At 39.4% G+C, this 22,462-nt stretch overlaps 1 protein-coding gene across 2 annotated transcripts; it reads left to right on the top strand.

Moving 5' to 3' along the window:
• The first annotated feature begins 213 nt into the window (after positions 1-213).
• LOC129711619 (TAR DNA-binding protein 43) lies at positions 214-16,810 on the top strand. 2 transcript variants are annotated; one of them, XM_055659392.1, is made up of 6 exons: positions 217-949; positions 3,497-3,660; positions 5,866-6,006; positions 8,518-8,688; positions 9,344-9,488; positions 15,551-16,810. In XM_055659392.1, the coding sequence occupies exons 1-6, from the start codon at positions 712-714 to the stop codon at positions 15,553-15,555; spliced, it is 864 nt and encodes a 287-aa protein (XP_055515367.1). In that variant the 5' UTR covers positions 217-711; the 3' UTR covers positions 15,556-16,810. The 2 variants fall into 2 exon arrangements, with proteins under 2 accessions (XP_055515366.1, XP_055515367.1); XM_055659391.1 differs by lacking the exon at positions 15,551-16,810 and having other exon boundaries at positions 214-949; positions 9,344-12,974.
• The last annotated feature ends 5,652 nt before the right edge of the window (positions 16,811-22,462 follow it).

Genomic DNA, 22,462 nt, shown 5'->3' with positions numbered 1-22,462 from the left:
CCGGAAGTGACGTATGTACCCCAGTTGGATTTTGCGGCTCCGTGCGTGAAGACCTATGACCCAGTGACCTTTCGTGAAATCACCCTATACTCCCAAGCCTTTCCTGACGTCCACTGAGCGAGGGCTATATGTATATATGTGTGTAGTTTGTTTGTTTATACTATTCTTATAACAAATGTAAAGCACTTTGGCCAACGAGAGTTGTTTTTTAAATGTGCTATATAAATAAATGTGACTTGACTTGATATTTCCTGCATTACCTTCCTACACGTGATGGGGATACCACATGGCAGGAAAATAAAAGATATCCAATTCTTTCCTTCGATTTTCTAATAAGTGAAAATAACAGTGACCAATTCACAATCCTACCAGGCACTTTAGAAGAAAATGCATTTTACAGTCAAGCTCTCCGACGAGCGGACATGTTTTCGCCGATGTGGGGGGTGACTTTGGTGACAACTGCAGCATGTGATGACGTTCAGCCCCGTTACTGGCGACGTTAGGCCCAAGAACTGATGACGCGCCACGCAGAAGCGGTTGAAAGCGCGTGTCGGTGACTAGCCGCCTCCATTTTGTCAGCTTGTTGTCGGGCTCCGTCGTTGAACGACCAACGGTCCGGGCTCACCTTCCTCCCGAGGCTTTTCACGTCTTAATTTTTGTTTTCTCGCCGTTATAGCTACGCGTTTGCGTTTGTTCTTTTCCACCCTGGCAATGGCAGAGTACATACGTGTGGCCGAGGAGGAGTCGGAGGAGCCGATGGAGATCCCGTCGGAGGACGACGGCACGGTGCTGTTGTCCACCGTGGCGGCGCAGTTCCCGGGGTCGTGCGGCCTGCGTTACCGCAACCCGGAAAACCAGTGTATGCGGGGGGTGCGCCTGGTGGAGGGCATCCTGCACGCCCCCGACAACGGATGGGGCAACCTGGTCTACGTGGTGAACTACCCGAAAGGTGCGGCCTGGTCTGCTCTGGCGTGGGAGGAGGAGGAGGGGAAGGGAGGGTGGAGGGAGTGGGAGAAGCAGGTCGTCAAGGTTTGGTAGGGAGAGAAAATGGTCATGAGTGATAGGAGCAGGATTAGGCTATTCGGCCCATCAAATCTACTCGAATCAATCATGGCTTCCTTCCCAACCTCATTCTCCTGTCTTCTCCCCATAACCTCTGACACCTATAACGGAGGGAAAGGAGGGGGTTAGTGGCAGGTCTGCCTGGTTGGGGAGGGGGCAGGCTGGTCTGGTGGTGGTTAGTGGCACAGGCGTCGGCACAGTTGTGCTTGCTACTGCTCTGAGGAAAAAGTAATGTTAAAAAAAATCGTGGCAGCACAGGAGACAACATGTTGGGGTGATTAGTGAAAAACAAATTGCTGGAGGAACTCGGTTCTCCCGTGTGAGGTGAAAAGGAGACAAAAATTGTTGCCAGGCAATGAAGGTACCGTTGGAATCAGGTGTGAGACTGGAAGGAGGGATATGGTTAGAGGGGGCAGAAAATGTTATTCAAAAAATATAATGAGTATCTAAAAATAATATTGGGAATGCTCTAGAAATCAGTCAAAACGATTGGAGGGAGTATCATCCCTCCCCCACCAATTGGTTAAAAAACTAGTCTTTTGGAGGAACAGGTGGTCAGGCAGGATCTGTGATGGGGGGGGGGGGAAAGACAAACTACGTTTTGGGTCAGGGCATGTAATGTACTGGCAACCACAGCTATTAAGCCATTTTGAGACTTTGTTCTACACATCACTCCCCTTGTCTGGTCCTGAGAACTAACACGTCTATCTCTAGGGCAACAAACACTGTTGCTGAAAAGCCGGTCAATGCTTTCCAGATTCCAGCATCTTTTGTTGTTTTGGGCCCTGGGAAGGGGATGTAGTATGCCTTGATCAGAGGGATCTGAAGATGCTGATTTCAGGAGGTGTAAGCTTGCAGTTTCAGTAAATGTTGAAGGCAAATTGTATGTTGGTGTTTATTGCAAGGATTAGAGACACAAGGTTGCCTTTCAAAGATTATCTTAGGACACAATTGGAGTTCAGTCTTGGTTTCCATGTTCTTTGGGATATAGAAATCTACGTAATGAAAATCCACTAAATCCATGAAACTGGGTGTTTTGTCATCTGGAACAGTGCAAGTGCAGGATGAGTGCTGAATTTGTCCTTGCAGATTCAGGAAATAATTCCGTATTGATGGGAAGTACCAGTTCATTTTTTAAATTACAATTTGTTGTAAAAGGAAAATGGAACTCTGTTTAAGAAGGAATTGCAGATGCTGGAAAATTGAAGGTACACAAAAACGCTGCAGCTCGGTGTAATGGGTACAAACCATTGGTTCTGATGTTTCCCATAGGGAGGTTTCACGGCAGTCGGGTCACGACCCATGACCCGTACTGTTGCTAGACTACTCCAAATGGATTACACGCGATGTACTGCAGGTAGGCACTTACCATTGTTTCCAGCGTAGCGGGCCCGTTAAAACCCGCTGAAATTGTCAATTTTTGCGCTGTAAATAATTATAGAAATTGGGATAAGCGTGTGAGACATTTAGCCTACTTCACAATTCCAAAAGTGAGGGGAAATGACGGTAGACAGAAGCTAGAGCTCAAGGGGCAACAACAGCCAAAGTGCTTAGTGAACATAGGCCGTTTGCTCACTGCATCAACTAAGGCATTATTTGTGCTTTTTCTTGATTACTTTGGCATCTAAAAGGTTTCAGAAGTGGTACATCTGGCTGTAATTTTTTTAAATCGCCCATGGTTACCAAGTGGGTTTTTACATACAAAATGAAAACGCATCTGAAGAACAATTTACAGCCAGATATATCACTTCTGAGAATTTTTAGATGCCAAAGAAATCAAGATAAAACACAAATAATGCCTTACTTGATGAAATGCAGTGAGCAAATGCGATAATTCATAATATTTTCAATGTTTACCAAGCACTTTAGCTGTTGTTGTCCCTTCAGTTCTCGCTTCTCTATACCTTCATTTCGCTTCACTTTTAGAATTCTAAAGTTGGGTCCATGTCTCTCACATTTACCCCGACCCCCACAATTTTTTTCAGCGCAAAAATTCAACATTTTGGCGGTTTTTAACAGGTGGGAAAGTACGCGTTTCTAGCATTAATAACATATACCAGAAGTGACGGATGTCTTCCAATTGGATTTAGCGGCTCCGTGAGTCGAGCCCTCTGACCCAGTGACCTTACGTGCAACCCCCCTATACTTGTGCATGTCTGAGTTAACTTTAAAATGTGCATGTGCAGAAAAGAATTGCAGATGCTGGTTTAAGGTAGACACAATGCTGGAGTAACTCAGTGGGACAGGCAGCACCTCTGGAGAGAAGGAATGGGTGATGTTTAGGGTCAATACCCCTCTGTTCAGGTTTAGACTGGACCATTTTGCATTTAAGTTGATATATTGTCCTGGCTGTTAGGGACGCCAGGGGGAAGGGAGGGGGTAGAATGTGATGGACCAATTTCACAACCAGATATCTGTTTGTCTTTGGATCTAGACAACAAAAGGAAAATGGATGAAACTGATGCATCTTCAGCTGTGAAAGTGAAGAGAGCAGTTCAGAAGACATCGGACCTCATCATTCTTGGCCTTCCCTGGAAGACATCAGAGCAGGATTTAAAAGATTATTTTAGTACTTTCGGTGAAGTCATTATGGTACAGGTGAGCTTCATGTCACAGGTGGCATTGTATTGTAACATCCAAATACACTCTGACCATAACATTTTCCAAATCTATATTTTTGCTATATACAAACAACTCTGTAGTTGTATAGTACAGATTAATTTAGGATTCTCGTACTACTCTTAAATTTTGTGTTGATTATAAATCTTGTTTGCAGAAATAATTTGTACCAAACAGCTGAAACTTTAATTTTATTTGTACACAAATTTTAAGTTTGTACACATTCTTGAGCTGAATTTGTTCAAGAAGGAACTGCAGATGCTGGAAAATCGAAGGTAGGCAGAAATGCTGGAGAAACTCAGTGGGTGCGGCAGCATCTATGGAGCGAAGAAAATAGGCAATGTTTCGGGCAGAAAGAAGGTCTGAAGAAGGGTTTTGGCCTGAAATGTTGCCTATTTCCTTCGCTCCATAGATGCTGCCTCACCCGCTGAGTTTCTCCAGCATTTTTGTCTACCTTGAGCTGAGTTTGTTGCTTTTCAAGCATTTTGCCTTTTATCTTCAATAATGTAGGTACCATTTCCCCACACATTGCTCTATAATCCTGCAACTTATCTTCGCTATTACTAAAAGTCTGATCTTGACCACTTCCTGTTCTGTATATTGATTTTAGAAAAAACGCTGACACTTACGGCTGTGATTTTTGGCCATCTTACTAGAGTCCCCCCTCCGCTGCGCAGGACAAGAGAATTTTTCCCACTGATGAAAAATAAAAGAGTTTTTAGTGTTTAAAAAATGTTGAGATTCTCTCTCCTGAGGGACTAAAACCGGGAAATGTTGAGTGCCTCAGTCTCTGCAAGATGTGGGAGCGAGAGGGTCACGCCTCTCAGTCTGAGCTGTGAATAACACTGAACACATGCCTACTAAACTGAGTGGTTTTACTGACCTGTCAGTGCCCTTAATGTGGTTCGACAATATAGTGTGGAAATGCTAAAGCTGTGTTGCCTTTGGTTTGGAAATGTTAAATCTGTGTTGCTTTTGGTTTGGAAATGTTAAAGTTGCCTTGCCTAATTAAAGTTGCCTTGCCTAATTAAAGTTGCCTTGCCTAATTAAAGTTGCCTTCTATATAATTAAAAGTCTTGGCCACTTCCAGCTTGAACTTTATATTGATTTTAGAAAAAACGCTACCACGTATGGCTGTGATTTGTAGCCATCTTACCCCTCCGCTCATCAGGTGCCGGGGTGTTTTCCCATCGATAAAAAATAAAATAGTTATTAGTGTTAAAAAAAATGTTGAGATTCTCTCCTGTCAATCAAGCCATGAAGGGCATGCCCCTACTGGTGGGAGGGTCTCTTAAAACCCAGAAGTGCTGGCGTGGCTCAGTCTCTGCACGATGGAGAAGGGAGGGGTCCCGAATCGCTTGAAATGGTATGAAACTGCACTTGAATTTGGTGGCCTTGCACCTTGCTTGAAGTGGTAAGAAACTGCACTTGAATTTGGTGGCCTTGCACCCTGCTTGAAATGGATTTTCAAGGCATAGTCATGGGTCAACTGCCAGCCCACGAGCTGTGAGTGAGCTGCCAGCACAACAGGCTTGAGTGACTGAGCCGCCAGTCCAAGAATCCATTCGGCCCACAATGTTCATACTAGCCCTCTGGAAACCAGACCCTTCAGCCCACAGCACCCATACTAGCACTCCAGAATGCCCCCCACTGGCCACCAATATTGGAATTTGTGGAGAGGTGAAATATTGCGTTGGGGGACCAGCCCTCCCGTGTGATTAGTCTAGTTCTAAATATCGTTTAGAGATTCGGTGCTGAAACAGGCCCTTCGGACCACCGAGTGTGTGCCGACCAGCAATTCTCACACACACGCCTAAACACACACACACACACACCGCCAAGCCTAAACACACACGGGACAATTTATACTTATGCCAAGTATACAAACCCAAGCCATTTAACCAACAAACCTGGACGTCTTTGGAATGTGGGGAAAAACCCGAAGATCTCTGAGAAAACGCATGCCATCACAGGGAGAACGTACAAACTCCATACAGACAGCACCCGTAGCCTGGTCGAACCTGAGTCTGATTAAATCTTAACTTGGTTGAATGTGTGTTGAGGTTGCAATCTTGTTTTTAAAGTTTGTATATTAAACATTTTGATGCAATAGAAATTTGCTGTACATGGAGGCTTCTTGTAATTCCTTGCATAAATCTTCTGAAATAACTCGTACATCTACAGGTGAAGAGAGATACCAAAACTGGGAATTCAAAAGGGTTTGGCTTCGTCAGATTCACAGAATATGAAACACAAGTGAAAGTGATGTCGCAACGACACATGATTGATGGACGATGGTGTGATTGCAAACTTCCCAATTCCAAGGTATGTGCTTTTATTTTTCTCTTCATCAGGTTGTAGTTAGTTTATGCTAACATCTTCCTGAGAAGAAAAATACTGTATAAAGAGCTGAAAGCAAATTTCTATGTCTGAAGAAGGGCCTTGACAAAAGTCGCCTATTCCTTCTCAAGTCAAGTCAAGTTTATTTGTCACATACACATACGAGATGTGCAGTGAAATGAAAGTGGCAATGCTCGCGGACTTTTGTGCAAAAGACAAACAACCAAACAAACTATAAACACAATCATAACACACATATTCTTTTACATAATAAATAATGGAAAGAAAAACGTTCAGTAGAGTTAGTCCCTGGTGAGATAGGTGTTTACAGTCCGAATTACTCTCCATACATGCTGCCTCACTCTCTGAGTTTGTCCAGCATTTTTGTCTACCTTCTCTGTAAACCTACCTTTCTTTCTCTTTTTTCTTTGAATTTGCTCAGTTCTGACTAATGCCTGCATCTGTCATATATGCTTTTGTTTTGTTAAGGGAGCTTTGGCTTGGATTGCCTATCCTGTATTATGGGAATGTACTTATTCTGTAGCCAAAACACTTTTGCTTAAAGAATATTCTATTACGAATTCTCTTCTTTGCCTTCAATTTACCACGGTCCAATTTGTTTTTGTCAAATTGAATTGTTTTTTTCTATTTGTCAAAATTTTTGAAATCGTCTCTATTCTGTCCCTTATCAATTCCACATCTTTTGGTGCTAATTTTCCTTTGTCTTGCACTGAAACTAGGATAGTAGTAGACCTCATGTCTCTCACTGCTCTTGTTTTTGTATCTATAATTATCCTGAAATTTAATCTTCAATATCATTCACAGTTGTTGGCCTGAACTCTTTTTAAACTCAGTAGTCTGTATTGCTACGGAGTTAAAATTGGGTAAACCATTAGCCTATTAAATAGCAGAGCAGATTTCAGGGATTCAAATGATTTGTTTCTTATCCGCAGAATAATAATCCAATGTACATTTGCAATATATCTTCCTTGTATAACACGTTTCAGGTGTTTACAATGTACAAACGTAAGCAACCTCAAGCCTTGAATTAATCTTAATCTTGGTTTTTAAACTCTGGTGTTATGTATCCTTCTCTGACCTTTTCCATCCATTTTCCTTATTTGTCTACCTTCATGTGCTCATTCAATGTGAGGACATGGATGGACATTTTTTAAATGCAATTCATCCAGCCTAAGCAGGTTAATTTTGCCCCTCTTATCAGAATTATTCCCGCACTCTAATTCTGCAGTGCAGGAGGCCACAAACGGGTCGAAGTAGCATGGGGAATTAAAGTGGCAGGCAACAGTTTGGATTCGCTTCTGCAGACTAAGCACAGATTTTTAACATTTGCATTTTTTTTATTTTTGTGTAAATGGGGCTTGTTTCAAAATAGGATGTAGGCTCAAGTTTTTTATGGGCTGATTTTTAGATGTAAAATGGCTAGGAATTGCTTTGGAATAGTCTTCGCGAGATAATGCAGGTTAGGTCTTCAATGGTAGATCAAGGAATGTGAGAGCTATAAATGTGTTCTTGCAGTTGGAACGATTTGTGAGTGGAAGCTCATTCTGAAATCAAATTGAATGGGTTGGCAACTGCTGTAAGATAAAAATCTGCAGCTTTTAGAAATTTGAAATAAAGCTGGAAACACAACACAAACTCTGAGTGGTTATTATCAGTCCAAGAATATGGTGAATTTACATAAGCCTTCCATAGATTTACATTGGTTGTATCAAAATATAACTTTTTCTCAACCAGCATTTCGTAAGCCATTCAGTTCGTGTATTAACATCAACCAGAGGAAATTTCCAATTTAATCCGCGGTAATATTGCCTGCCTTTGCTTTATCAGCTCAATTTCATATTTCCTTTGTTGTCTGCATGCCTCCATGGCCATCTCTTCCAATTGTTTTCTTCTGATAAAGGGTCTTAACCTAAAATGTTAATTGGTAACCTAAAATGTTCCTAAAGGAACTTAAAATGTCAACTATCCATTTCTCTCCATAGATGGTGTCTGGCCTGTTTAGTGTCCACCAGCATTTTTAATTTTTTTCTTTAGAATGTTATCTGTTTCTTTGTCTAGATGCTACCTAATATTTATTTTTCAATTGTTTTGCATTTCAAGTTTCCTGCGCGTGCAGTTTTTTATCTTTGTCCAGTTCATTCCCCTGATAGCACAATAAAACTGCAATGGTTCCCCATTGAACTATTCTAAATTCTCAGTGATTTGGCATTCGGCTCATCAGTTGATGTCTACCATTCTCACTATCCACTCGCCAGGCCACCTGATCTTGCACTCCCTTTAAATATACTGGGTTTAGCAGTACATTTCTCATTTTACTTTAACTTTAAAAAAATTAATTGGGAATTACAGTACTAATAGTCTGGGGAAATCTGCTTGTCCAACACCACTGAAGTGTTGAGCTGGATGGTAAAGCAGCAAATCTGCTTCACTAGGAAGGAAAATGTCCTGATATTATATGTCATTTTATTTTTTCAGCAAAATGCAGATGAGCCATTAAGAAGCAGGAAAGTGTTTGTGGGCCGCTGCACTGAGGACATGAGTGCTGATGAACTCCGTCAGTTTTTTTCCCAGTTTGGAGATGTCACCGATGTATTTATACCTAAACCTTTCCGTGCTTTTGCTTTTGTCACTTTTGCTGATGACCAGGTAGGTTTCTATAATAATGAAAATGCTAAACTTTTAGCTTTCTAAGATTTGAGTTAGTTAAAATCTGAGCTTTAGTTTGTAAGTTTTGTTGTTTTACATTGTATATTCCATCCCCCAAGTAAGTGTCATATACTTCTGACCAGAAGACTTTATCAGGCAATTTACTTTCTGGTTCATTCACATAATCAGATATTTAAAGATACATATAATATTGTCAAAAAATGTTGAAAAGCCATACTCCAGTTTAGTGTACTATAGGTGCCAGTATATTAAGATATTTTAAGTTGGGATATTACATAGTTATAAGCATAAGCAATTCTGGTGACTATTGAATTGAGGGATGATGTCACAATTTGTTTACAGACATAATTTTGAGCTGCATCATTATTTGCAATAAGTCTTGTTGAAGCACTGGGAATAATTCGGTATAAGCATTGTATGAAGCATATTAATGCTTTTGTTTTTATTTATTTTTTCTGTTTTGATAAAGTATTAGAATTGCATATTTTCTCATGTGGTTCTTCTATTTAAATTGGAATTGATATAACCAAGAGGGGTTCTGCATCCCAGAGAGCTGAGCATCATTGTGTAGTTAATTACTTATTAGTAATTTATTATCTTGCATAATTTCATTGTGGTTTGCTTTCATTCACAGGTTGCCCAGTCTCTGTGTGGTGAAGATCTGATCATTAAGGGGGTCAGCGTGCATATTTCCAATGCCGAACCTAAGCATCTGAATGCTAGACAACAGATAGATAGAGGACGATTCCCAAACAGCCAGGGTGGCTTTGGCAATCAGGGTGGGTTTGGAAACAACAGGGGTGGTGGGGGAGGATTGGGTGGCAGTCCGAACAGTAACATGAGTGGGGGAGGAATGAATTTTGGAGCTTTTAGTATTAACCCAGCAATGATGGCTGCAGCCCAGGCAGCCCTACAGAGTAGTTGGGGAATGATGGGAATGCTGGCTAGTCAACAGAATCAATCTGGTGCTGCAGGGGCAAACCCACAGCAAAATCAAGGCAATGTACCAAGGGAACAGAATCAGCCATTTGGAACAAATAATAATACGTATAGCTCAAATTCCGGTGCATTAGGTTGGGGGTCGGCATCCAATTCGGGTGGTCCTGGTTTCAGCTCTGGGTTTGGATCCAGCATGGAGTCCAAATCATCGGGTTGGGGAATGTAAAAAGATTTGTACGTGCTTAGCAAATGTGAAGAAAGAGTGTAGAGATTTAAATAATGGTAAGTAAACACAAAAGTAGGTTTTCACAAACTTTTTCTTGCTATATAATTGAAGAAAATTTTTAAGCAGTTGCCTTGCAATGTCATTCAAGACACTGATGATAAGGTGAATTTTGAAAGTGCTTCTTCCTGTTCCTGATTCATACTGCAGTATGTAGTTCTGTCATGAGTTTAATTCTTAAACTAATGAACTGTAATTTATGTGCACACAGTTGTTACTCTTCTATGAACTCCAGTCTCTCAGTTGTGTTGAGCATTTGACACAATGTCCAAGTTAGTGTTGAACAGCATGGGTAACCCGGCCCTTTCATTCCTATTGAAGACTATGAAGTTATAACTTCAGCTGACTGAGGTGCAGTTTAACTCCAAATGTATGTGCAGGGTAGACAAAGGTTTCTACCTTTTATTACCTAGTAAACTGCATATTTTTTGTAATAATGCTATCATTGTACCAAGATAGCCTTTTTAAATTGGTTAAATTCACTTCTCCTAATCCAGGTTCTATCTTGTGTGTACCCAAAACAGTTCTAAACTGTATAGAGAAAATACTTCCAAAAGATATCTAAAAACAAAACCACTTTACCAGTACCTCACGATGAACTCTTTCTCATAATACCAGTGAATACGTTTACCCAAATTAATTGGCTTTGCATTTTCTCCATTGGCATTCCTTCTTGCAATTAACTTTTCTTGAATATGAACTATGTTGAGTGAATTTCCCTGTCTGGTCATAGAATTTATTTGAAATGTTCTCATTAAATGAAAAAGTGAGTTGCTGAAAAGGCATTACATTGGGTAATCGGAGCTGAGTATCAATTTGGATTTGGTTATCTTCACTTTTTTTCCCCACAGTGGAGATAATGGACCTTTAATAACCATTGTGCACTTGTGTCTATACCTCAGTAGATGTATTATTTACATCCTCCATAGAAACCATTTTTTTCTGAATTTAATGCAAATTTGTGGTAAAGGGGAGAATGATCTTTATAGCAGATGTCTTTTGCAAGGGCTTTCATTGAAGTCTCAAATAGAGTTTAACCAGCCAAAGGATTACAAATATTTAAACTAATATTGACTTGTTAAATCGCATCTTTTGTGTTTCTATCTGCATTTTTTTTGGCTTACAATAATTTGGCCTTCGATTTTGCAAATTTGGTTCCTGCTTCCAAGTCTTTTCTGTTTAATGTGCATAATGACATAAGTGAATAGACACTATGCCTTCAATGCAATTAGGAGTATTATTTTCAAATGTTATTACATTTAAGAGTAACACCCCCTTTGCTTTCTGTAATTTTGAAAATGTCATAAACATCTATAAGTATATTGGTGAGCTAAAGGTTTTGGAATGAGTTACAGTTAAAGGCTGGTATGTTTTTGAATCCAAAGCATTTTAAAATTGAAATGTGCAAATTGCACCCATGTTTTCATTTATAATTGTATAACCTCTGCAGGATCATGGTTAAGTTTTGCCAGATCTACATAATTCTTCTAAATGTTTTCTTGGCTTTGTACTAGCAAATAACACTCGAGTTCCACATTGGACATCAGCAAGTTACGTAACCATGCTATGAGAGCAGCATTGGAGAATCTAAAAAGACCCTTGCTAAAGATATATTGTTGATACATTTGTTGAATTGCTGGTTTTCCAGATTAGATCATTCATTGCATTGAATGTCCAGTAGTGAATCTATGTGCACTGGGATATTGCTGTTTCATTCCAAATTATCCATCTTAAAGTTTAGAATTAACTCCCTTCTGAATGTAGTCTTTACCAGCTCTGCTAGCCAAAGGAGGGTTGTGGAGGTATTGTTTAAGCAGCTGCAAATAGGAAATGAGCAACATTGTGTAGAAAATCTTTTAACTTGGGTACAAAAACTTGATCTAATGTTTAATAGAATATTATGTAGAGTTTTCATAATTGAATTTTTTTTTAAGGAGTGGTCTGGATCTCCAAGCATGAGCACCTACATATGTATAGAAAATGCTTTCTCTAAACCATTTCGCCACATAACTACAGGCTGCACGGAGGTTCAGGTTCTATTCAAAGGGACCACGGTTGGTGTTCCATTTTTGTCCTCTACTGTTCTTTTCATCGATTCGTTTATCAGCGCTGTGAAACAAGATATAATGCAGAGCTGTAATAACATAAGTTGATGCCTGGTATGGGATTGATGCCATGATGGTGCCGACGAATGAGAGGGCTAGTATGAGCGAGGAAGGAGAGAGCGCATGCAGACCTGGTGGTGCATTTTAAAGCATGGAAAGATGTGGCTCTCAATCCCTTGGCATGGTGAGAGAATGCAGAGGAGAAGTGGGATACAGTACGAATGTTTTTCTTGTATTCACAAAGGACGTCCGTGGCTGATGAGGGAGAAAAAACTATGGAGTGGTGATATTTGCTTGTACCTTGAGTAATTGGAAAATGTTGACTGTGTTTAGTGAAATGAATTTCTCCAGGGGTTGAAACCAAGAAAATCTCAGTTTGGTAGTATTTAAAAAATCAAAAAAAATCAGAACATTGGGTTGCAATTTGAGTTAGAAAATAAATATTTGCAAAAGGTTTAATTCTAACTGAAATAAACATTCTTCTAATTATAAAGTGCACAATAAAATAATTTTGCTTTACGCTTGAATTAAGTTGCAGGTTGTTTGGTAAATGCAATTCTATCAGTCCCTACAAAGAGGACTGCTAATGTTTTTAATCTAGTTTCAACCCCTGAATAGTTTGTATCTTTCCCCTCCCTGTTAACCATGTGTGCCGAATGGTTGGTGATGTATTTTTGTATTACTGATTTGTAAGTGTGGACAAGTGAAATGATGTGGTGTTATGAAGGAACAATATTCTGGGGAGTGTATTGTGTATTGCCTGCCGGAGATGACTTGTGTGAGCTCAGTGTTAATCTTGAACAAGAGTGTACGTTTGTGTTTTCTGCGAGTTTATTGTGAATGAATAATAAATGACTGCTTGAGTTAAGTGTGTTTTGAAGCCCATTTTTTAAAATGTCATTGTAGGTAATTCTTAATAAAAATTTAACTTGACTGAACATTCTCGTCTCTGCATTCTGACACGATAAAAGACAGAAAAATAAATGTGGAAATTATGCAAATTTCTTAAGAATGTATCTCGTACATTAAAAGTTAACCTTTTTAGGTCTTTATATATTTTACAGGTTTTGATTTCATTCTCCAAACATAAACATTGATAAGTGTTTCGAAGATGTTCATTTTGCATCTTGTTTCCACTCAAAAAATAAATAGGGCTTTTCATTTTCTCCTTTAAAATTGTCACAATTTAATTTAATGGGGGGGAATATAGCTTCCATGGGTGTGAGTAGCCCACTGGTATCTCTTTCAATTGAGCGTCCTTTTTTTTAAATCTGGTACTGGGTTGGTGAGTTCCTGAGTATTTGACTTTTTTGGATAGTTTGTTCTTTATATTACAGCTAAGTAATTCTGATCTCTCTAATACTGATCAGTGGATAGCTAATTCAAAATGTTAGGCAAACTTATTTGCATTCTGTATGTTGTGCTTGGCCTATCAGAAAGTACTTGATGCTTATTTACCGGGGATATTCTTTTGTTTATTTTTTTTTTTTTTTGTGTATCTAAAGTCTAAAAATCTGGTTACTTAATATGGTAATCATTTATCGTTTTTGATGGTGTTCTAAGTTTACGTAGAAGTGTCATGAGGATTCCCAGTGGGAGCCTATCTTGGATTTTGCTTAAAGTTAACGTTTTTCGGTGAATAGATGTTTAAATAGATGAACATTTCTATCTACATCAACAATAGATCTCCTGAAGCAAATGACTTCATTTTCATGGAAGCAGTAATTCAATTTTCTGACTTTGTTTACTAGAGATTACCATTCCCAGCACCAGGTGAATGTTTTCTTCCTGCGACTTCCTGTTTTTTTTAATCATAGGAGGTTTACCGGAGTTCTGGTAAAATGTTGACATTTAAAGGTAGGGTTATTGTATGAGTCCTCTTGAATAAATAGCAGATTTGTACTGGTCTTTATTGTTGCTAAAATTTAAATGTTTTGCTGATGTTGGTTTGGTAGCATAGTCCCAAACTGGCAAAAGCTACTAATTCTGTCAAGTGTTTTAAAGTGATTTGGGTGAGTTCATTGAAGATTTCAGCTATTAGTGGAGATCCATAGCAAAGTTTGAAAATTTTCTACAGTTTTAATTATCACATTTGAAAGTTTAGATTTTGGATGTTTTTTATTTATAATCTATAATCATCTCCAACATTAGTGGTAAATTAGATGTGAGGTTTGAATGTGAAGAAGTGAAAAGGGAAATGTGTGTACCTACTACCACATTGGGTAAGTATTGAGCTTTAAAAAAAAAAACGTGGATCTCTGGGTTGTCTTTTTTTTGGTTGCTCTTTGAATAGTTTTGGGACATGCGACGCAGCCAAAATAATAGGTTTAGCTGGTTGTTTATCTCATTTGTGGGATTGGCTTTGGGGTTTCCCTGTGTACAGGAACAACACTGGAAGTGGTTCATTGGCTCTGAAGTTGAAACTTTCTGAGGACTTGGTGCATCCTATGAGGCAATTCTTCATAAGATGTTTATGATGACAGGAATGGACTATTCTTGACCTGTTGTGGAATCTTGTATGTTGACATGTAGGTTTGATCTTTCATTCACTCTTCTATAATATTTCCCACCAATGTCACTGCAGTTGTACTAATGTGGAAGGTACACAAAAATGCTGGAGAAACTCAGCGGGTGCAGCAGCATCTATGGATCGAAGGAGATGGGCAAAGTGTCGGGCATGTGGAAATGGTCAAATAATTAAAAATGTTATTCTCTTGAAGTACACATGCAATGAATCCAAGTACTAATATATGTATATTGCATGTGCTGCATACGTCTGTCCCCATTAAAACCTCTAGTACTCCAATTGTTGATGCTTGGGGTTAACAATTTTTTTAATCAAATTTAAAATGCAAAATTTCTCATCTATGCACTGAATTTTCTCCCATCTTTATTTTCTTGGGATGTTAGATCAGTTACAATACTGATTTATAAAATACCTTTTTGTATGTAGGAATGTTATGTACAAATGTATTGTAAGTTTGAAGTAAGGGTCCATATTCTCCAGAGATGCATTCTGACACGCTGTATTACTCCAGCACTTTGGGGGGTTTTCTAAGTTTCCTTAACTTTCCTTGTTGCTTCCCATCCCAGCAGGCAGCATCCTGATATGTATTTTACAGTTTATCTCGCAGGCTAATTGATAAGGATATATGTACTGGAGAAATCTTTGCAATAATTTTATAAATGCAATGTTATTTGGAATGTTCTCCCTTTTCAACTGCTTTTTTTTGGTTCTAATATAGTTTCCACTGCGGGATATGTATTTTTAATTGAAATCAGTGTTGAGATCCCTGCACTATTTTCACTTTCCTGCTGTCTATGTAATTCAAATGTTTAATAGTTCCACTTAAATATCACAAACCTTACTGGGGATTTCTGTTTTAAACCACCAGAGATTTGCAAAAGTAACTATTTCACAGCATTGTCATTTACTGAAGAAGGACATAAAGAAACATCATAAATAGTATTTTGAGGATTGATAATTTGCTCTCTGCTATAATGTTTCTTCTAGGGTGAAGATGGCTACTCCAACTCTCTGCAGCTAGTTTTCCAATTGTGGTCAATTCCTGCCCTGGCTCCAGAGAGATTGAGACGATGCGTCAAAACATTCCCATCCAGACTATTGTCTATGTTCTACACAATCTGAAATGAATGATGGAAAACTAGGGTGCATGCAATAACTCCTTAATGGCTCAAATGCATTATTGTAGATTTCTCATGGGGATTTAAAAAAAATCTTCTAAAATTGCCTAAACACACATGGCCCAAAAAAGTTGTATTTCAGCTCATCATTATGGGTCAAGTGCTTAGAATTGTGCCGTAGTCATTGGGCAATTATTACACTGCCACTGTGGATGAATTCGCCAATTAGACCTTGAAGATCACCCATTTCCATGGATACTTAAGGTAAGTTTCATTGGGCTACAGGTAAATTTAAAATATACTTCCATTTCATAGTGATATAAATTTGCATGCAATGTAGCACTAGCTTCACAAAGGTGAATATGCAAGGTTGTGAAAGTTTACCTTGGTAGATGAGTGTGGAGTTGAGATTATCATCTAATCTGCCATGATTTTCTCAAATTGAACAGGTTGGAACCTGATGACGTGTTCCTGATATGTATGTACAAATTGTTTCTTAATTTAATGATGCTGACCATTCCCTTGCATATTATCCTTTCGATGTGTAAAAGTGCATGTTAGATTTCAGGTGTTGCCTCAGCAATGACCTATCAACTGCCCATATCCCTGTCACGGGTAATTGTCATAAAACATTAATAATCGCTCGTAGCAAACCCGAACCAGAATGCATTCTATTTCACATCTTACTATTGAACTTGCATTGATCTTTGTTGTGTTTGGCTCTTAATCTTGGAGTCCTGTGATCATTTGATTAAAGGCTTGATTGCTCTTGTCTACTAACTTAAATACTTGTTAATTAATTAGATTTGAGAATATAATTCTATTTCTCAGTCATCAAGGTATTGACTGTATAAATTGATTATCCATCATAATGACAGTTGGATGGGTGTAACTGCCCACTTGTGCATCTTGAGAAATCATTATTTGTGTGTTTTTCTGGGTGACTGACCTTTAAATCCGAGAATCGTGCAGTTTATTATTCGAGTCTCACAATTTAGGATGCGTATATCACTTGCAGGAATATCTTTCCCAGCTAACATATAATTGCCAGTTCAATACAAAATGTAACAGAAACCAACAAACAACCAAATACTGTTGTCAATAAAGTATTAAAAATTCAATGGCAAAATGTCTGATATTTATTTCCCAACGTGTTGGAAGATCCATTTTTATTTTGTAATTAGATGATCCCTTCTCGTTTTAATTACGATTACAATTGTCTTACCAGAATCTGTTTCCCACTTATCAACCCTGTTTAAATCAATTTATTACAAGTTTAAATAAATTTATTTTAACACAATTGCACTTCCCTCTGAAATAACCCATTGTGCCGTGTGGTAAAGAAAGTATTATTGTGATTTAGGAAAAAGGGTGTGGATGACTGCTCATGTTACTCTGCAGTTCTTTGTGATTTTAATTAGCTTCAATTTGATTAATTCCCTTGTGGTTTACGGTCCTGGTTCCCAAATGCTGCCATTGACCATTTTTTACCTTCAATTCCTTTTTCCCAGGACATGGATAGTTGTGACATTTCTTAGTGTCTTGGGATTTTTTGTTACTGCATATGAATGTAAATTGAACTAGCATTCTCTAAGCTTTGTTTTTAAAATAAGGTATTTTGTACGTTTGCTATTTTGTTCCCCCACCAGGGAACAAATACTTGTCTTAAGTGCTAGTTCATTTAAATATAAAATCTACACGTTGCAAAATAAATACAAATATACTTATTTTTTGTGCATTTACAACGCTGTCTGCCATAGTTATTCCCATCATGGATTTCACTGTTTTTATTTGCCAGGGCTGCTGATTCGAATGAGTGTTTTTAAGGGAACTAATCATGCATTATATGTTGAGATAAGGCAATTTAGGCAATTTGTGGGTTGCTGCAAGTAGTTCACTATGATTTGGCTCTAATGAAATGGACAAAATTGGCAATTTAACACATACATGCTGAGATTATCCACTACAGTCCGATTCCTGGGATGGGAGGGCTGGTTCAGTTAGGCCTACATTTACTGAACTAGAAAGCAGGTGGTGGTACTTGTTGGTTGGAGACTCGAACAAAGGGCCAATTGCTGGGCATGAAGCATATAATTTAGAACAAGTAATCAGGAGTTTTCTTAAAGATAAAGTTAGTAAATCTGGTATTCACTACTGCAGAAGGATGTGTTTAGGGTTGTCAGACAAGTCACAATGGGACATGCAGCCTGTGAACAACTCTTGAAACAATGTATTGGCCTGGTCCATGACAACCCTCAATATATTGGTAGTGGGATCCTAAAGGGCTTGTCCCACTTTCACGACCTCTGTCGAGTTTGCCCTTGACTCGTACTACCTGCTGCCCTCTGGCAGACGGTACAGGTCTTTCAAAACTCGCACAAACAGACTCGGAGACAGCTTCTACCCCATAGCCATACGTGAACTTAACAATGCAAAATAAGAAATAACACTCGCATTCAACTGAATGGTTCTACCTCAGCTGCTATAGTTATTTATCTGTATTTTTTTCTTTTTTTTTAATGGATATATTTTTACCTTTTCTAATATATTTAAAATTGCTCTTGTGAATCGCACCGTGGGATTGACTTTTGAATTTCGTTGTACCATGTGCAATGACAATAAAGAGATTCATTCATTCACTTGCAGCATGTCGTCACAAGGCCGTAGGTACTCGTGGCATCAAGTAGGTCGGGGCATTTTTTCTACCATGATGAAAAATATCCACGAGTAAAAAAGGTGAATTGGGTCGTGAAAATGGGACAGGCCCTTAAATCTTGGCAATACCACTGAAATTCATGGCCAGGCGATTATACTTTTTATCAGATATGATCTTAATCTATAGTGACATCTCCATCAATTGTGTTTTCAATGTTGTGTTACTTGTTACTTAATGTTTATAAAGATATCTTAATACCACAATGGTGTACGGTTGACATAAATAATCACTTGCATCAACTTTAGAATTCAGATATTTGGCTCGCATTTATACCAGGTATGGGACAAGGTCCAAAGTAGTGGTGCTTGTGCCACTAAACTTGTACAGAGAGTAGATTATTGCCAAGTGCCTCTCAATTGTGCTGTTGATACCACAAAACAGCACTTTGCAGATGACCAAGAGTAGATTGATTACACAATTAGTTGATTGGATTTGTCTTTTTTTGCGAATTGGGCACATCCAAACTGTTTTCAGGTAAACACTAGGATTTAAAAAAAATTGTATTGGAACAGCCTCGCTAGCTCTGGAGCACAGATTAAGTACAAAAGCCATAATCTAGTCCTGTAGCTTTTAGTTTGTGCTTTCAAACATTTTAGTATCACGTGGAATAAACTGGACTAATATTAGCTGATGATGCAGAACATCGCGATTAAGATATGTGAATTAAACCCTTCGGGTGAATCTAGTGTTTCATAACTACAAGCTTGTATCTGCCATCACAGGATCGAGATGTTTATTGAATTGTCAGACTATAGCCAATTAATTGAATATCATTCACAATTAGATGTGACGGAGCAAAGCCCTGCAATTCTTCAGTCGAGTTATTAAATATGGGCAGATTAACTTTTCACTTAGGGTGGTAGGTATATGGAATGAGGGGTAACTTCACACAAGGTGGTGGGTATATGAGATGAGTTGTGAAGGAGATTGAGGCAGAAGCTATGCCAATGTTTAAAAGACATTTGGACAGGAACATGAATAGGAAAGGGTTAAAGGGATGTGGGCAGGTGGGACTGATGGGGTATATTAGTCGGCATAGGCAAAGTGGGCCAAACTGCCTGTTTCCTTGCTGTGTGTGTCTCTATGACTAAGATGTAATTGCCGAAGAGGTAGCACTACAAGAATGTATGTGTAGATTGCAGCCATGGTGGGCAAAGCTTAGTTGTCTAAGGAAGGAACAAGTAGACTGGGCCTGTGTGCTTCAGAAATGGAGATGAATGAGAAGTGCACACTTGACAGGCCGGATAGAGGGAGGGTATTTCCATGAGGTGAGGGCTCTAATTCCAGGATCTTGATTGAGGATGTTTACAAATTAGCTGAGAAATTGCTTAACTCGGGCATGGGATTTCTCCACGGATTTTGAAATTCGTAAAAAAAAAATTAAATCTATAATTGGATTTCCCGAGACAGTGAGGGCGGGATTGATGACCGAGGGCGCCGATTGGACGAGAGGGGCGTCGGGCGGGACAAAGCGAAAGGCCGGGAGCGCACTGGACCGGGAAAGGCTGGGGCTTTGTTGATGTCAAGAAGCGTGTTAAAGCAAGTAGAGGGAATGTGTGCGAGCCCCAGTGAGCAGGGGGGGGGGGGGGGGGGGGTGGCTGGGGGGGGGAGGGGACGAGTGGGGGGGGGGTGTGAGGGGGGAGGCTGTGAATGAGTGGGGAAGCTTCTGTGAAATTAAGGGTAAACTGGCAAGAAAACGGTTTCATTTCAAGGTACAAGTATCAAAAAAAATCTGCGTTGTCCTTTGGAATCCTACCAGGGGGCAATGTCCCCTGGACCCCCATCACTATTATTTTTTCTTTTTTTTTCTGTCTCATGCCTGTAACTGAGTTGTGAACTATTTGAATTGCCTATACTTGAGGGAGCTGTGACAATCAAGTTCATTCAAAACAGTCATTTCTACATATGGGAACTGTTAGGTATGGCGATAGCCAAGGAAAATGCCATTTAGGCAGATTCATAGAAAACACGTCGGGCAAATTCGATGCGTGCAGTACAAATTTGGTGTGGCAACACCTCTTCTCAAGACCACAAGCCCTTGCAGAGGGTTGTCCAGTCCATCCACTCCACCTTTGACTGCATCGCACTGTGCTGCCTCAGTAAAACAGCCAACATTCTCAAGACAGACACAAAATGCTGGAATAACTCATCAGGATAGGCTGCATATCTGGAAAGAGGAATGGGTGATGTTTCGGGTTGAGGCCCTTTAGTCTTGACCCGAAACGTCATCCATTCCTTCTCTCCAGAGATGCTGCCTGTCCCGCTGAGTTACTCCAGCATTTTGTGCCTATCTTCGATGTGAACCAGCATCTGCAGTTCCTTCCTAAACATTCTCAAGGACGTTTTTGACAATATGAGCATGAAAGCACATTACCACCAGGTTCAGGAACAGCTTCTTTCCTACTATTAGAATACTAAATGGTTCTCTTCTAAACTAAGATGTTTACAATTTTCCAACCTAGCTCATTTGTGGACTTTGGTTTTTTTTGTAATGCTGGTAATACTCCACTGATCTTTTGGTATTTTTCTCATTGCAATATATCTGCTGTACTTGTGTATGTTCTGACACATGCTACATTTCCAATAACAACCACTGCAAGTGTCACCTGTGTATAGGGTGATTTCACGAAGGGTCACTGAAGGCATTATTGACTTACTTTTGATGAAATTCAGCGAGCAAATGCGATAAGTCCGCTGTTCACTTACGCTGGATTGGCACCTTCAGCTCCCTCTTTAATTTACCTTAGTTTCTATCTTTTTTTTTAACTGTAAATCTAGGTAACTGTGCCTCACGGTCACCCCCGACTGGCACAATAAATTGCAGATCAAAAACTGGCCGTTTTCTATGGTTTTTAACGGGTGGGAAAATGCGTGTTTTCCCATCCACTAACATGTACCGGATGTCTAGCATGTCCTCCACTTGAGATTTTCGGTCACGTGGGTGCGGATCTACGCTCCAGTGACCTTTCGTGAAATCACCCTATAAGGAGCACTTGATTGTGCAGCAGATAGTTCTGCTGCTTCACAGCTTCAGTGACTTGGATTTGTTCCTCCTACAGACTGTTGCAGTCATAAAGAAGGGAAACAGACCCTTTGGCCCAACTCCTCAATACTGACTAAGATGTCCCTTACAAGCTGGTGCCATTTACCCATGTTTGGCTCATACTGAAAAACCTTTCCTGTCCACGACCTGTGCAGATATTTTTAAAATGTTGTTGATACTGCCTCAACTGCCTTCTCTGGCAGCTCTTTTCATATACCCACTACCATTTGTGTGGAAAATGTTGCCCCTCGGGTTCTAATTAACATTTCTCTCTCTCACCTTAAACCTATCTACCAGTGACATCACTTTCAGGGAACTGTATACTTCTAGATCTCTGCTTTACAACATTCCCCAGGGCTATTCCATTCACTGAAGGGTTTGCCATGGTTTCATCTCCCAAAACGCAATAACTTACACCTTGCCTGAATTAAACTCTATTTATATCCAGCTTTTCAAGCTGTAATTCTTGATAATCATTTTCACTGTCTATTTTCGTGTCATTGGCAAATGTTGATCATGCACTGTATATTCTCATCCAAATCACTGATATAGGTGACAAACAGCAATTGATACGCCACTAGTCATGGGCGTCCAATCCAAGAAACAGCCTTCCACCACCACCATCCTCTGTTTCTTACCACTAAGCCAATTCTGTATTCACTCACCCATGTGATTTAACCCTCCAGAGCAGCTTACCATGTGGATCATTTTCAAAGGCACGGTGTGGAGTTGCACATTCTCACCTTGCACTTCTGCATGCTCCAGTTTTCTCCAATTTCCCAAAGGTGAGCAAGTGAGCACACCTATAGAACAGGTGGGTAACAAGAGAGTTGAGAGCATTAATTACAGGGAAGGAAATGGGAATGATTTGAAAGCCAGCATAGGTTCAATGGGCAAAGTATGTTCCAAGGAAATATAATAATAACAAGATAAATATCATGGAGGGATAACTAGAGATATCGGTAATATTGATCAGAAGGCTTGAAGATGTTTTAAAATCACACTTTGCAATTTATTTTGAA

This window comes from Leucoraja erinacea, chromosome 30 (genome assembly GCF_028641065.1).
Source record: "Leucoraja erinacea ecotype New England chromosome 30, Leri_hhj_1, whole genome shotgun sequence".
Taxonomy (NCBI): domain Eukaryota; kingdom Metazoa; phylum Chordata; class Chondrichthyes; order Rajiformes; family Rajidae; genus Leucoraja; species Leucoraja erinaceus.
Note: the sequence above shows the minus strand (reverse complement) of the source record. Positions and strands in the feature narration are given on the sequence as shown.